This window comes from Podarcis melisellensis (genome assembly GCF_964234715.1).
Source record: "Podarcis melisellensis genome assembly, chromosome: 4".
NCBI lineage: Eukaryota > Metazoa > Chordata > Lepidosauria > Squamata > Lacertidae > Podarcis > Podarcis melisellensis.
The window spans coordinates 6707252-6723665 of NC_138531.1; the positions used below are offsets into that span (position 1 = coordinate 6707252).

At 41.8% G+C, this 16414-nt stretch overlaps 1 protein-coding gene across 8 annotated transcripts in view; it reads right to left on the reverse strand.

The window, feature by feature from the left end:
* Positions 1-16414, reverse strand: part of PCDH9 (protocadherin 9) — a 747296-nt gene that overhangs the window by 239943 nt on the left and 490939 nt on the right. For 4 of the 8 annotated variants that reach the window (XM_081907285.1, XM_081907283.1, XM_081907284.1 and 1 more), the window contains one exon: positions 13683-13758. The exons of 1 other annotated variant lie outside the window; for it this stretch is intronic. In XM_081907285.1, the coding sequence (XP_081763411.1) occupies positions 13683-13758 (76 nt within the window). Of the gene's footprint in view, positions 1-13682; positions 13885-16414 lie in introns of all 8 variants that reach the window. 3 more of the 8 variants (XM_081907282.1, XM_081907280.1, XM_081907279.1) reach the window with 1 other exon arrangement.

Consider the following 16414-nt stretch of genomic DNA (forward strand, 5'->3'; position numbering starts at 1 on the left):
GGGCTGCATGCCTCCTGCCCTCCCTCCCGAGCAAAAGCTCCACCCAATTTCCTTTGGAGCTGATTAATAGGCGCAGCACGCTCTCCCCTATTTGCTCACGAGGAGGCGGCGCCACTTTATTTGCATATTCATGAGCTTATTTATTATTCATGAGCTTTCCCGGGCCCCCCCAATATTTTTTATAAGTCCGCGTCCCTGAGCAAAGTTACTGCTGCTTGAGCCAGCCTGAGCCTGGAGGGGTGGCAGGGAGTCTATTTTGGAATTATTCTGGAATTACACCAGAGTTTTTGCAATCTTAATTTATGGGTTGCCATGTCACAGGGACTGAACCTGGGACCTTCTTCTGGAAACACAAACACTCTGAGGCTCAGCTATGGCCCTTCCCTTACAGCGAGAACATCTCGGTGTATGGCGACCAAATACTCTTCTGAAAACACAGATTTCATCCATTCCACAAACTGTTTTTGTGAGGAAATTCCCACCTTCCTTTTCTCCACACCTCCAGCTGAAGAAGATAATACATGTTTATTGGTATTATTAGTGTTGCATTTAAAAAATACTACTGCTGCTGCTACTACTACTACTATCATCATCATCATCATCATCATTATCTGTACTGGTCTCATTTTTTTTCTTCCAATCTTGAATAAACCCTCTGAACTAAAACAAAAAAAGTGCCAAGAGCTTTAAACACTGATTGATACCATTTATTTATTTATTTTACTTCAGATAAGCAGGGAAATTTATTTGCAAGTTTGTACTACAAGCTTTCTCTAGAAGTGTCACATATATAGCCATAAATATAAGAATATGTCACACTATTTAAAAAATACTGGCGTGCTGTTGATTTCTTTATGATTAAAAATATCTGCTTACAGGAGGAGTTGTTTGATGATGGCTATTAAAAAAACACACTTACAAGACTGCTATGAAAGCTATAGACCACGTGAGTAAAATAAACTTTAAATCCAAATTGCAAGAAAGCCAGTGTAATTTACACTGGGGTAAAATGCACACTGGATGCAATTTGCCTGTATTCCAAATTCCATTCAGCAGTGGCTACTATTGGCTGAGCTGGCCTCAGCCTGGCAGAGGAAAAGCAAGCCTTTATAATGCTACACTTTTTGCCAGTGTAACTTCTGGCATTTTGCTCGGTCACATTACTGAGCAGAATTGAGTCTGGAATAGGCATATGGATCTCTATCTCCCGTCCCACCCCGTCATTCCACTGAAATGTCCCAGTGTGAAAGGAAAGCATCCAAAGTACACCCCTATCTCAAACACACCATACCTAACAACAGTCGTACAACCTCTATATTAGCACAAAAGACCAAGAGCAATATCCATTTCCAGAATGTGTAGTTAAAACAGCATTATATAATATACTTAACTAATTGGTTCAAAATTGGGAAAGGAGTACGGCAAGGCTGTTTATTCTGTCCCTGCTTATTTAATTTACATGCAGAATTCATCATGCAAAAGGCTGGACTGGATGAATCCCAAGCCAGAATTAAGATTGTCGGAAGAAATATCAATAACCTCAGATATGCAGATGACACAACTTTGATGGCAGAAAGTGAGGAGGAATTAAAGAACCTCTTAATGAGGGTGAAAAAGGAGAGTGCAAAATATGGTCTGAAGCTCAACATCAAAAAAACGAAGATCATGGCCACTGGGCCCATCACCTCCTGGCAAATAGAAGGGGAAGAAATGGAGGCAGTTAGAGATTTTACTTTCTTGGGCTCCATGATCACTGCAGATGGTGACAGCAGCCACGAAATTAAAAGATGCCTGCTTCTTGGGAGAATAGTGATGACAAACCTAGACAGCATCTTAAAAAGCAGAGACATCACCTTGCCTGTATAGTTAAAGCTATGGTTTTCCTAGAAGTGATGTATGGAAGTGAGAGCTTGACCATAAAGAAGGCTGATCGCCGAAGAATTGATGCTTTTGAATTATGGTGCTGGAGGAGACTCTTGAGAGTCCCATGGACTGCAAGAAGATCAAACCTCTCCATTCTGAAGGAAATCAGCCCTGAGTGCTCAATGGCAGATCCTGGTGCTGAGGCTCCAATACTTGGGTCACCTCATGAGAAGAGAAGACTCCCTTGAAAAGACCCTGATGTTGGGAAAGATGGAGGCACAAGGAGAAGGGGACGACAGAGGACAAGATGGTTGGACAGTGTTCTCAATGCTATTAACATGAGCTTGACCAAACTACGGGAGGCAGTGGAAGACAGGAGTGCCTGGCGTGCTCTGGTCCAGGGGGTCACAAAGAGTCGGACATGACTAAACAACTAAACAACAACAATTAAATGTATACCAGGTTTGGGGAGCCTGCAGCCTCCAGATGCTGCTCAACTCCAAATCCCAGCCATTTACATTCAGTGGGGATGACTAAAGAGGAAAGGGTGCAACACTGAAAGTGTTCATCCTTTACTTTTACCTTTTATTTTATTTGTTAGTTGTTGCTGGCCTCCTGATTTTGCAAGATAGAAACTACAGACTGACCAATGTGCTAAGTCCATCAGCTTCAAGTGGATGCTAACATGGAAGGACCAGCTGAACCATACAGTTCCCCTCTGCAGATGCTACTAGAGTAGCATAGACTGAACTTGTCGACACTGCAACATGCCTCTGGAGGAAGATCACACATTTGTTCTCTTCCTACCTTTCCTAAACATCAGTGTGGGCCTGGGAACTTCAGATGACCTCCTGGGCTCATAGATGCCACCACAGCTGAGCTGCAGGAGCTGCACAGACCTTGCAGAAAATGTTTGTGCATCTGTTTCCCAAGTTTTTCTGTAACGTTATGACCTTGCTCCTTCAAGAGTTTTCTGAGCAGTAAATGCAATAAATGATCATGCTGTGGGAATTGCAAGCAAGGTTAAAGCACCATTACCCACTGGGCTTAGTGACAGTGACAATATAAACCAAAGTTCTTCGCATGGAAGGATTAACTTCCCCCTTTGGGGCTAGGTCATATGACCAATGTAATAGAAGACACTCTCAAACTTTAATCATAATTAAACCACTGCCACAAAGATATTTCTACTTATTACTGGAAATTGTATTATGATTTAACTCCCCTGACATCATTTCACTAAACCACTACAGCATTAGGTTTATTAAAATGTGGGATATTTAGCAGCTACATTTATTCAAATAATCTGTAGTGTAGTGGGGGGGCAGTGTAGCCTGAAGGTGGCTATTTTAGACAACTACTAAAGACAATTTGTAACAACAGTAAATTCCTTAGTTTTAAAAATCAATACCAAGGAATAATAAGGCTACATTTTAAATGTGATGTCCAGATACAACCTTCTAAGGACAACTGGGGTTTTCTCCCAAGCCTGATCATCAACATGGCAGCCATTATTTATGTTGCTTACTAACTCTCAGTAGAAGTTAGATAAACCTTTACTTAGCTTCATATCCAAACGCTGATAGACATAAATATAATTCTACCCCCCCCCCTTCTGGCTCTTACATCAATGGAATTATTGTGCATATTCATCTGCCATGGATAGGAGGCTCTCTCCCTAAAGCAGTTCCTACACTCCTTTAAATATATGCTATTCCTATTTATCTCTTTGAAGAAGAATGAATCACATCTGCTGCTCGCAGCTATCAAAACGTAATTTCATCAAGCAGGCTCAGGAATGTACACATTTCCACAGCTCTACACTAGGAGGCAAGTTTTCCCCACACACCAGCCTGCTTCACTCTTAGCTGAATTGTGTGTAACCAAAATATGTTTTGCAGCTTACCCCCATTGTCAGACAGTTTCCTTACATCACAGTTAAGAAAAAGCAACACACATACCAATGTTAGGCTAAAATCCTTCACACGGGCTTCTGATACTGTACTGAGAGCCTAATGTTGATTTAAAAGTGGTTACAGATATTAAAATAGCGTATTTCCAAAGTTCTTCACATAATGGTCTCAACATGATTTCCCCTCACTAATTTGATTACCAGATATGTAAAATCATAACACTGGATTGTTTCAAATGGCCATTTCAGTGAACAAAAGCTGTGTGAATAATAATAATAATAATAATTTATTTGTACCCCACGCATCTGGCTAGTTGTTGTTGTTGCTGTTGTTGTTGTTATTTGTACCCTCGCCCATCTGACTGGGTTGCTGCAGCCACTCTGGGTAGCTTCCAACACATATAAAAACATCCCTTCATCTTCTTGGCAACTGATGGGAGGGTGTTCCCCAGGGCGGGGGCCACTATTGAGAAGGTTCCCTGTAACATCGCTTCTCACAGTGAGGGAACTACCAGAAGGCCCTCGGTGTCCAGGCCGAATGATGGGGGTGGAGATGCTCCTTCAGGTACACAGGGCTCAGGCCGTCTAGGAAAGACACATGTCTATTGCCTGGCAGTACCCATTCTGCTTCTAGGCCCACTTGATGCCCAATGCGCATGCAATTTTGCATAGGGCCAACCCACATTATTATTTCAAAGTACTGGAGAAGAGTGGCTGGAGTGGCATGATCAGTATCCAATATGCAACCTGAGAGTTGACCGTGACCTTCAGGCCTACACATATTGGTTACGTCTAACTTAAATCCCCTTAATTTCAATGAACCCAATACAAACATGCCAAGTCTGGCTCTAGCCCAGGCCAAATTTTACAACCACTCATATCCAGCTGGAAGACCCAGAGGAAGGACAATTCCATCCAGTGAGTAAGATGGATAGGGGCAATATCACTGTCATGCACAGCCATTAAATTTCAAATTAATTTGACACAACTATTTAATTTGGGGGCAGGGAAAATTGAGATGATTCCATATATCACATCACTCTGACCATATTTTTATTATTACTGTTAACCAGAAAAATAAGTATATCGAAAATTTAGAATGTTTTCCTGAAAATTTAACTATGTAACTATGAAAACATTTCCACTGGAAAGTTTTCTTATTATTCAAATACATATGGAATGCCCTTCTTCAAAATAAATTGTATATATTTCCAACATGCTTTGGCAGTAAAACAAAATAATTCTGTCTTCTGCACATTAGATCATAAACACAATGTGAAGCTACAAATTGCAGAACAGATGCAATAAAGTCATATTGTCAGTAAGCAATTAATCATGGGGTGTCATGCTATTTGCTAAGGCAGTTAATATTTTATGCAATTTTGAACATGCAAATTTGAGATAGTGAAACGTAATGCACAACATTAGTCAAACTTCTGTGAACATTTCCCCCATTAAGATCTGAACAGAAAATACAATCAGGAATAATATTTCTAAAATCTGATCATAACTTAGCTAAACAGAAGAACCTTGACTTCAATAAGATTGTAGCTCTTTAAGTCAGGAGTGGAGAAATTGTTGATGTTGAGGGCCACATTCATGTAGGGCTAAACAGTTAGGGGCCACGTGCTCCATTTCTGGACTCTCACCAATTATACACTCCTCCCCTCTCAGATCCTTAATAACAGGTTGGCCTTTGGGTTGCTCTGCAGGCCTGCTTACCTCCCAATCTGTCATTCTCCTAATGGCAGCCAACACTTTTGCAGAGAAGAAAGAGAGAGAAAATGAGAGATAGGTTGTTTGCTGTGAATGGAGTTACTGTGGAGGGAGCAGGTCAGGTGAGGCATCCACCTTGAGCAGCAGAAGCCCAAGAAGGGTGCCTGCCTTGCCTCCACTGCCTGCTCCACTGCATCCAGTGCCAACAGTGGCACCAGTTTCTGGCGAAATCTTTCAAGATCTCACAGACTGCACGAGGTCTCATGAGATCTTGTGAGAATGCAGAACACAGAGCCGCAGAACAAAAGGGAAAGAGGTGTGGCACTGGCAGCATGGCAGGACCAAGAGGGGATGACAGAAAGGGGGAGGTGGCAGGCTGTAGGAAAATGGGATGCGCCAACCCCGGGGAGGCAGTTACAGTGGTACCTCGGGTTACAGACGCTTCAGGTTACAAACTCTGCTAACCGAGAAATAGTACCTCGGGTTAAGAACTTTGATTCAGGATGAGAACAGAAATCATGCGGCGGTGGCAGGAGGCCCCATTAGCTAAAGTGGTACCTCAGGTTAAGAACATTTTCAGGTTAAGAATGGCCCTCCAGAACGAATTACCGGTAAGTTCTTAACCCAAGGTACCACTGTACTTAGAGAAAGGGGTGGTGCCTAACAGGAGAGGCCACAAGCCAGATGAAAGGCACCAAAGACTGGGTGTAGCAATTTCCTATACCCAAATTACTGTAATTGTATTGGTCTACACGAGGCATGTCAAAAGTCTGTTTCAGGGGCCTAATCTGGCCCACTGGTCAGTTTAATCCGGCCCCTGTGGCAGTCTACATCGGGTAAAATCCTAAAAAAAGGTCAACAATTTTGGTCGGCCTTCACACATGTTCACTTCATCAAATCCGGCCCTCTGTGAAAAAAGTTTGGGCACCTCTGACTCTACACAAATACTTCTGGTGGTTATAACAGTTCTTAATAAGTGTGGTGTTCCTAATACAGTGGTACCTTGGTTTGCATATGTTTTGGATTACAAACACATCAAACCCGGAAGTGCATGTCCCGGTTTGCAACCTTTTTTGGGATTACAACCCCTTTTGGCGGGATTACGAACAATTTTTTTTGGAGGCCCCATTGGCGAAAGCGCACCTTGGGTTACAACCTGTTTTGGTTTACAAACGGACCTCCAGAATGGATTATGGTTGTAAACCAAGGTACCACTGTACCACAAATAAGTCTGCAATCACAGCTCTTCTTTTCTAGGTAAAAGTAAAGGGACCATTTAGGTCCAGTCATGAACCACTCTGGGGTTGCGGCACTCATCTCGCTTTATTGGCCGAGAGAGCCAGCATACAGCTTCTGGGTCATGTGGCCACCAGAGCAGCACACGGAAACGCCAATTACCTTCCCGCCAGAGCGGTACCTATTTATCTACTTGCACTTTGATGTGCTTTCGAACTGCTAGGTTGGCAGGAGCAGGGACCGAGCAACGGGAGCTCACCCCATCATGGGGATTCGAACCGCTGACCTTCTGATTGGCAAATCCTAGGCTCTGTGGTTTAACCCACAGCACCACCCGTGTCCCAAAAACCAACATACTACTGTACCACAAACAAGTCTGCAATCAAAGCTCTTTCCTACCTCTTACTTAAAGTAACCTAGTGCTGGACATCAGCTACACGTAGAAAGCATCTCGAAAGATTGATTCACACAAAGAAGCAGCACCCAGTTGTAAAACATAAGCTGTGAGGTCAGGCTGGAAACCCATTTTCAAAGAACACTGCATAAGTGCAATTCTTCCTTAAAATGCTTGAATTGAAAGTCCCCTTCGTCACCTTGCTAAGTTCCTATGGTCAGTACCACCCACTGCTGCTGCCCAGTCCCACAACATTTCTAAGAAAGTTCTGCATGCATCCTTTTTGGAGGCATCTGTGCTTCACTGCAACTCCCTCAAATACCCAAATTTAATTCAAAACAAAAGTCTGGCACAACTTTAATTCTTAATGCAAGCCTGTAGGGAAGTTGAGACCAATAAAGACTGAGGGACAAACAGTGGCTAAGTGACTAGGTAGAAGAATGCAGAGATACAAAGGAAATGATGCAGCAGCAGCAGCAGCAGCAGAAGAGGAAATCTTCGTGATCATAAATGATAAGCTGTACACCTAGAAGCTGGACACGATGGTCCTTCTCTCTCTCTCTCTCTCTCTCTCTCTCTCTCTCTGAACCCCTGGGGGGGGGGGAAGTAATAATAATATTATTTATTACCCAGCCTTTTCCAGAATGTCCAGGGGGGGAATGCAACAAATTAAAATTCAGAATTGAGAACGGTTAAAACAGATTACAGTCACAGGAATAGGATGGGCCCTTAAAAAGCAATTTCAGACGTCAAAGACCAGGGTCAAGGATCTCTTTAATAAGAAACTCCACTTTACTAAAAACAATATCCAGCCTGATTTCCATCCGCTTGGTTGGCCCTCAACTACACATTTTAAGCCAGAAAATTATGAAGACAATAGCTGGGAAATGAATATTGTCATGCTGGCTGCACTTCTTGCCTTGTTCATACAGTGAAGAAGTGCACAAAAATACACAACAAAAACATTGGGAAACTTTTGCCACATCTGATATTAGGCCGCATTCATGAATGGAGACGATTTCATTTATAGCAACTCTGTCACTTTCATGGTAATGATTGATAACTGACCGCAATTAATTCAAAGTGTAAATGCAAAAAATAAAAAATATCAAGCTCGTTAGCAAATAGTTTATGCTGTGATTATGTTCATGAATGGATCAGAGGCTAAATGGAGCCTGGCCTAAATTGAAATGAAGTCAACCACCCCTCTGCCCCATACTGCATATTTGGATATACAACTGCATGAAAAAACACAAAAGAAAGCAAAACACCAGTGTTTACTGCAAGCAACTTATAAAAGGATAATTGCTGCTGTTTTTGTGATCATTGCCCACTGCAGGGTTAGGGTTAAGCTTTTCAACAGTTTTCATCTGTTGAGGGAAGATCAAGGGATACAGTGCATGATAGCATCTAACACACAACCATAGTGGTGTCTCAAGGCAAGCCCACCTAGCTGCAAACTCAGTGGGATGAAAGAGTGTCATGTTACCCCCCTCTCTCTGTGTGTGTGGCAAATCATTGTCCCCCTACCACATAAATTAATAAAATTAAACAATAAAAATATAAACAACAACAGCTTTTCAAGTACAACCATCAGGAGGCCTGTATGTATGATGCCCTGGTTTTTGTGATCTTTGATCTTTTAAGCAAAAGAAAAGAAGAGGAAGAGTTTGGATTTGATATCTCACTTTATCACTACCTGAAGGAGTCTCAAAGCGGCTAACAATCTCCTTTCCCTTCCTCCCCGACAACAAACACTCTGTGAGGTGAGTGGGACTGAGAGACTTCAGAGAAGTGTGACTGGCCCAAGGTCACCCAGCAGCTGCATGTGGAGGAGCGGAGACGCGAACCCAGTTCACCAGATTACGAGTCCACCGCTCTTAACCACTACACCATATGCATCTGGGGCTCTGTTTGGACCACCCACCTCACCTGTGATGTTCTGCTCTAGCAGAGTGGCAGAGTTCATGTCATGAATTGCATAAATTATACTCCCATCAGGATTCCCTGCACATCAATCACATTAGGATTAAGTACTATGCATGGTCAAAGCAGATGCCAAGTAGTTACCACCAAGGATGTTATCACAAGAGTACAGTCATATGTAATTATTCCAGAAACTGAGGTAAGTATGAACTGTATCTTAATAAACAGGATAGCGGTGTGTGATTATAAAGCTAATGCTGAAAATCTCTCTCGCACTCTCACCCAGCATGAATGATTGCTGGCTTTAAGATTAGCTGGATGAATTTTCTCTCACTGTGCATGCCTTTTCATTAGGCTAGGGTAATTGTATAACTCTCTTGTCTCTTTGCAGGCTGGCAACACTCGGAAAATATAACAATGTATCTCTGGCGCACTGGTTCATTAAGCCTGGAGAACATTTAACTCATTCTAGAACACAGTAGGCTTTTGAAACCTAAATACTAAACTTGGTATCAGCAGCAAAATACCAATATCAGGGAGCATCGACTACTAGATGCTACGCAGCTATTAACCAATGATTCATGTGAACCTGGAAACAAATGGCCCAAATTGTTCTCACCATGGGGCAAAACACTCAAATCAAGGGAGAACATCAGCAGCACAATACATGAAAGTGAGATTGTATTAGAATTGGCATTTAAAAGGCAGGCAGCACGGCTAGTTCGGCTGTGCATTTAATGTTTGCAAAGCTACAAACAAATTTATATAAAAAGTAATGCCCCTGTTCTTTGTTTCTGAAATGAAAACAATTTTTCCATACCAACTTAAAACATACACTCACACCTACATAAACCTTGAAGCATCTACCACAGAAAATGTGCAGAGTGATTGCTTGTTAGATAGGGGGGGAATAGAATTTGCCTATAACAAACAAAAAAATGAGCGCACAGGAAAATAACAAAAAGAAAAAGGGTGGAAGTTGGATAGCTTTTCCCATTTAAAGCTTCTCAGTTCACAGCATTAAAATATCGTTCCATATATTGAAGAACAAACCATTGTACTTTGTTAAATGCCACTTAAATGTATAAGTAGCATTTAATAGAGTAAGAGGGAGAAGCAAGCGGGCAGGTCTTTGACCTTTGGATTATATTCCAGAGGGGTCATACCATCAGATAACAACATCACCATATCAGGGCAACACAGAGACATACATTTTGATGGACCAGAATCCATTTTGTCAGATGAAAGAAACTCTTTCCTGACACAAATGAGTTCAAGAAAGAGGGAAGAACCTCTACAGCAAGCTGTGGACTTGCTAACGCCATTTCAGAAATGGAAAAGAACGAACCAAATTTCAGCTATTTAAAAATAAATGAATGAATGAAATCAGTGTCTCCCTCTTGCATATTCATGAAACTTTAATTGTCGTTCTGCTTCAAGAGCACATTGCAGTCAATTATTTGAAATTTCAGAATTTCAAATTTATTCCAGCTCCTCAGCATACATTTTTTTCTGTGCTGATATTAGCACCAATGTGAGTACAGTTGCACTAATTTTCATCTTATTTTAAGGACATGGTGGCATGGAAATTATTGAGGCATCATGGATGGGTTGATACAAAATATGTGATCTGTAATCTCTAGATAGTTTGAGTGGCAGATTGTGAAAAAATGGTGAAGTCAACATAGATTAGAGGGCTAACATGGTAGGAATTATTATTATTATTATTATTATTATTATTATTATTATTATTATTATTTATTTGTACCCCGCCCATCTGGCTGGGTTTCCCCAGCCATTCTGGGCGGCTTCCAACAAAGATTAAATATACATTAAAATCCACAAATCATAGTGCCCGTCCCCACCCTGTGGGTACTGCTTCTGAGATATCACTGTGTAGTAAGATAGCACACCTAAAGCCTAGACGTCTCCCATTCCCTAATCCTTATGTGAGTCAAAAGCATCTGTCTGTTCAGATTAGTCTTTTAGCAAAACTATATTAGCAAAGAGTCCATCATTTGTGATTAATATTACATGTTCTAATTCATTTTACATGACACATTTGGATTTTTTTCTCTAACGCAGATGCAGTATCTTCAGAAAAGGACTACAGCAATTGGGACCATTCCTTGCTGAGGACTCAAATTTATTTCTGGATTTGTCACACAGCGTTAAAGCAAGTACTCAACTCTGTGCCATCAAGGCTAAAGGGAAAGTCTACACAGGTAACACCGCTGCAAGACTGTCTTTTTGTCGCTTAAACTGTCACCTCTAGTACATAAAAACACAAATACTGGATTGTTCCATCTAAGTTGCTTAAAGAGATAATAGGGTTTGCCTGGGAATCCATAGACTTTATTGACATTCTGGCAATTTAATTACTTGCATTTAAATAAGGTTACCACCATTTAGAAAGTGTTGCTTCCACTTTCTTGGGTTATTATTCTAATAACATCCAGATGTGGTTTAGACCAAGGGTGGAATTGTAACTCAGAAAGAAAGAAACTGCTTGTGGACCATTATCCAGCTTTTACCACTCTGGTCAGAGGCCAAGCAAACATATGGCCAAAATGAATGAATAAATGAATGAGACATTCTGGAGTCTGCTGCAGTAATGGTGTGTATACATACAATCTTTTGATAAAAATAATGTTTAAAATTCTAAATATTTATGCTGTTTTCTGGTAATTAATACAGGTAAAATATTCATAACTATACACCCCCTCGAGTTCCACCCTAGTTTAGACAAGTTATCCACCTATTGGAAAAATAAAATCCCCCACTCTGGACCACATTCTGCACAGTGCCGGATTTACGTATAAGCTAAACAAGCTATAGCTTAGGGCCTCACTCTTTTGCCCCCCTACCAAAAAAAGAAAAAAAAGTGGATTTACATTTCCAAAATATAAGATAAAAAGCAAATAAAATAAAATAAAACCTACATACAGCAACAGTGTTTTGTGTTGTGTAGGTTCCTATGGTGTAATTAATGGGCCCTGCATATAGCATATATTCAACACAAAAAACAGTGGCAATTTGTTGTTGACAAAGGACAGCTGGACGTATAAAGGGCCCCATTACCTTCAATAGTTTAGGGCCTCATCAAACCTATGGTAAATCCAGCTCTAATTCTGCAGGAACAATTGTCTTATCAAGCCATTTAACAACACTACAAGAATTCAATAGCAGAATATTAGCATGTTTATCATATGTAAATCCCACTGAGTTGAACAACAGTTACTCCTTAGTAAGTCTGCTTAGGACTGCAGACTTACCGGTAGGTTTTCACCTTATTGATCTTAATTCTCCATATGCTCACCATGTGTCTAGGTGCATTATTTCACAGTTTCAAAAACCACAATTGTTCTCAGGAACCAGACCTCTACGTCTGCCAGAGCATTTGAAATCGATAGCCAAATCTATAACATCAAAGAGCTTTGGAGCTTTTATGTCTGCAGTAAAGAAGCAGCTTCTTACAACAGTAGCCCCCGCCCCCCATGCCACACAAAATGCTACTTTGGAAACTTGTAAACTCTTCAGTAAACTCTTCCCTAGTGCAACAGCAGGAAAAGGTGAAGCCATATAGGAAATAAGTAATGTATAGTGAGTACACATACGAGCTCTTGTACGTGCATTTTTTATTTCTTCACATTCCAGGCCATGTGCAATTCTATATTATCAAGGCCAATGTTACCAGGCCAAGCTCAAGGTGCTGATACTAACATACATGTCCCTATAAAGCTCAAGACTAGGTTTCTTTAGAGAGCGCTTTATCCCTTCTACACCCAGCAGGAGTCTCTCCTGCAAGTTCCAAAGATATCTAAGCCTGCTCTGCAGTAACTGAGAGCAGGGCTTTTAGTGTGGCTGCCCCTGTTCTGTGGAATAGCAGTCCTGTCGAGATCCAAGACTGCACTTTCTGGAAATGGCTGAAGACATTTTTGTTACGACAGGCTTTCCCAGCTGGATAGATGGGTCTTTTCCACAAGTGTCCATTTGTTTTAAATCTATTGGTTGTCTTTGTATTTTTAATTGTTTTAATTGCTTTATGAAAATCACCTGGATATGGTGTCTTAAAAGGCAATTAGCAAATTAATTGTAACAATAATAATGTCAATGCCTTTAGGAAACACCACTGTAAAGTGATTGCCCTTTAGTTACTTATATTTTTAACACTACTAATCTAAGTACATAGCTTTTGATTGGAATCAGAAAAAAACTATTTGCTTTAAAATTAGTCTGCTTCCTATATTATGAACCACGTGTCATATTCTTAGGCTGGGGGAAATCTAAAAAGAGAGAAAATGCATGTGTTACCGTTGCTAGTGAAAGGATCTTCAGTAACCACACCACAGAAAATAATTGTGTCTGAATACAATAATAATGAAAATACAGTTGCTGTACCTTTCCCTCTGCCTTTCCTAGATGTCTGCTTGTTTCGCAGCCACTCCACCTATTTCTCTGAGAAGCGCAAGCCACCATCGTTATACCTGATGCTCCGTGCCATTTTATATGCCACCACAGATGCGGAGGACACACACAAAAACAATACAATGCAGGCCTGCCTATATAGAAGAAGCAAAACAAAAAAACCATGTCGGGATGGGTGGGCAGGGAAGGCTTGAAAATGCAACTCACCAGAGTTGGGATCGGAGTTGCCGTCCGCTTCGGTCCTCTTGTCCGGTGAGGCCTGGTCGTAGAATTCGTCCTGCGGCTGAACCAGAGGGAGAGGGTGTGAGATCAGGGTACCACTACCCACAGGCTCATGATCTCCTAGACCACTGTCACTGCAGCTTTCCTGGGAGCCATCGGGGAGGTGAAACGTAACACGGCGCTGGGACTACAAAGAAGAGCACAGGACAGGCTGGATTAGTGCTCTTCTTTTACCTACTGGAACTCTCTTTTAAAATGTATCTTATTGTCTTTTTTGTCATTCCCCCCTCCCTCCCCAACCATCACCTCTTTGCTGCAACCCAGGAAAGAAAAGAAAGCAGGTTGTCATGGGCAACTTCACTTATTTACTGCACTTATTGACTCCACCTGGTCTTAACAGTTTCGACAGTACCTGTCTCCTCCCTTGGATGGACAGTACCTGCTCATATGCAGCCAGTGTGGAAGGAACAGAACCCTTCCATAGGCTCCCCTCCCAAGCCCAGAAGCCCAGAGACCTCCCAAGGGCTGCAGGTCAGAAAAAGAAGCCTAGAAAAACAGATCCAAGAGCATAGCTGCCAACGTTTCCCTTTTTAAAAGGGAAATTCCCTTATTCCGAATAGGATTCCTTGCAAGAAAAGGGAAAAGTTGACAGCTATGTCCGAGAGGGAGGGAGGGAGGCAGACCAGGAAAACCTGCTACAGATGGCAGCTAGTAAAGGGGATCCAGGAAACAAAGACAAATGGGGGGAAACCAAAAGAAGGGTGGAAATCCCTCCCAAGAAACCTCCTACCAGTGGCTAAGGCAGGAAATGGAACTGGGGCAGGTTTGCCCCTCAAAAGTTTTTTTTTTAACTTCCTGGGTGGAGACAACCTACATCATGGATCCTCCCTACAGGAGAAGCTGCTTTTCATTCAAAATGCACCTTGTTTGACCCCAGAAAACAGCTGGTAGTGGAAAGACTCCTTCCACAAAGTCTGTGGAGTCACTACCAGTCAATGGAGACCAGGCTTTGCAAAAAAAAGTGAATGGACTTGACTCCACATGAGACAGATTCGAGTGTACGGGATCTGAACCCGATTCAACTTTACTTGCCAGCTACACCTGTCTGGGTTATATACAAGAACTAGCATCCTTGTGGAAAACTTCCTGCTTTTTTGGCCACATTCTTTCAGCGGCACGTCATCTGGTAGTGAGCTTCCCAGCCTCTTACAATGGGATAGCTTGAATTGCATGGCATGTTCTACCAAAGGAAATGGCCTGGGCGGATAGGAATGGGTTAGAAGGAGGGAACATTTAGCCCAGGCCTTCCTGGCACAAATACTGTGCAACTTATTTGAGAACCGTATCTCACAACTTTGCTAGTGTATCCTTATTTTTAAACAACAACAATAAAATTCTGAAATTGTTAGTAGTTTAGGGTAGCAAGATGAAATGTGACATGGCAAGGCAAAAGGTATGCATGTGGGTTATCTAAACATGAAAATGTGCTTCTAGGAAGTATTAGTTTGTAGTTAACATTTCATCAATACATAATATTTCAAAAACTCTTAGCAACAGACACATGTAACAACAATTTGCCTGCAATCTGCTGGAGGAGAGGAGATATCTATCTAGACAGAACTACGTAAACCACTTTGCGATGTACAACACAAGATAGATCAGATTACTTGAAAAACCAAATAAAAGTGCTCCTCTTATTCTCTACTAGCATTACATAGAATAAATTAGGTTTTGGGTTTTTTCCAGGCACTATGGGAAGGATTAAAGGATATGTAGAATAAATTGTGTCATTGCTGGGATATATTTTAGTAGTTCAGAAAGGCAGCTTTAAAAAGAAAAAGAAAGAAACTCCCAGTGGGCCTTAATATCAAGGATTTCAGTCTTAGTCAGAAAAACTTACATATATGGCATCAAATTTAACTTACTTATCACAAGGGGCAAAGAAACAGCACAAACGCAGCAAGCTTTGGCTTACTTTCTTTGTACAGAGAAGCAATATCCATATTATGAACACTGACTTGTGTCACTTTTTGGCTTCCCAACTCCCGAAGGCTGCAGTCCTAACCCCTGGCCAGCATTAGCAGGGCTTAATGGATTGGTGTGGAAACTGCCACAGCTACTGTCTTGCCACTTGTGCTAGTCAGGGTGGAAGGTGACTCGGGGTGGTGGTGGGGGAATCCATTCACTGTGCCAGGACTCAGACAAGGGCAACAGCTCAGGATCCAATGGATACAGTGCCATGTGCCACTATGTGCCACTATTATCATCCCAAATGCCCATTTGGGGTGTTTCCCCAGCCTACTACTGGTTGTACCTTCTGCCTACCCACCATTTGGGCAGACATGTTTGGTTGCCCCTCACCAGCAGGGCTTCTAGTTGCAGAGGATGGCAAGAGCTGGCCAGGGCAGAGTTGGCCATCTAAACCCATTCCAACATGGTGGATTGGATTGGAGTGGGTGGGTGTTGGATAACTCTGTTAAGATGCTTTCCCTGCCCTTTCCTTTTTCAAAAAAATACCAAGTTTATATTCCATGTGTACGCAGGACAATATTTTTAGTCCACCCGCTGAACCAAGGGCCAGATGACATGTGACATTAACTGTGTTGTTTGCTCTTGAGTGATTTATTTTTCTTTCAGAAACGGTGCAGGTCTCCAGTCTAGACTGAGACTCACGCGTGGAATATGAGGAACCTTTAGCCATTTGCCCACACACCACA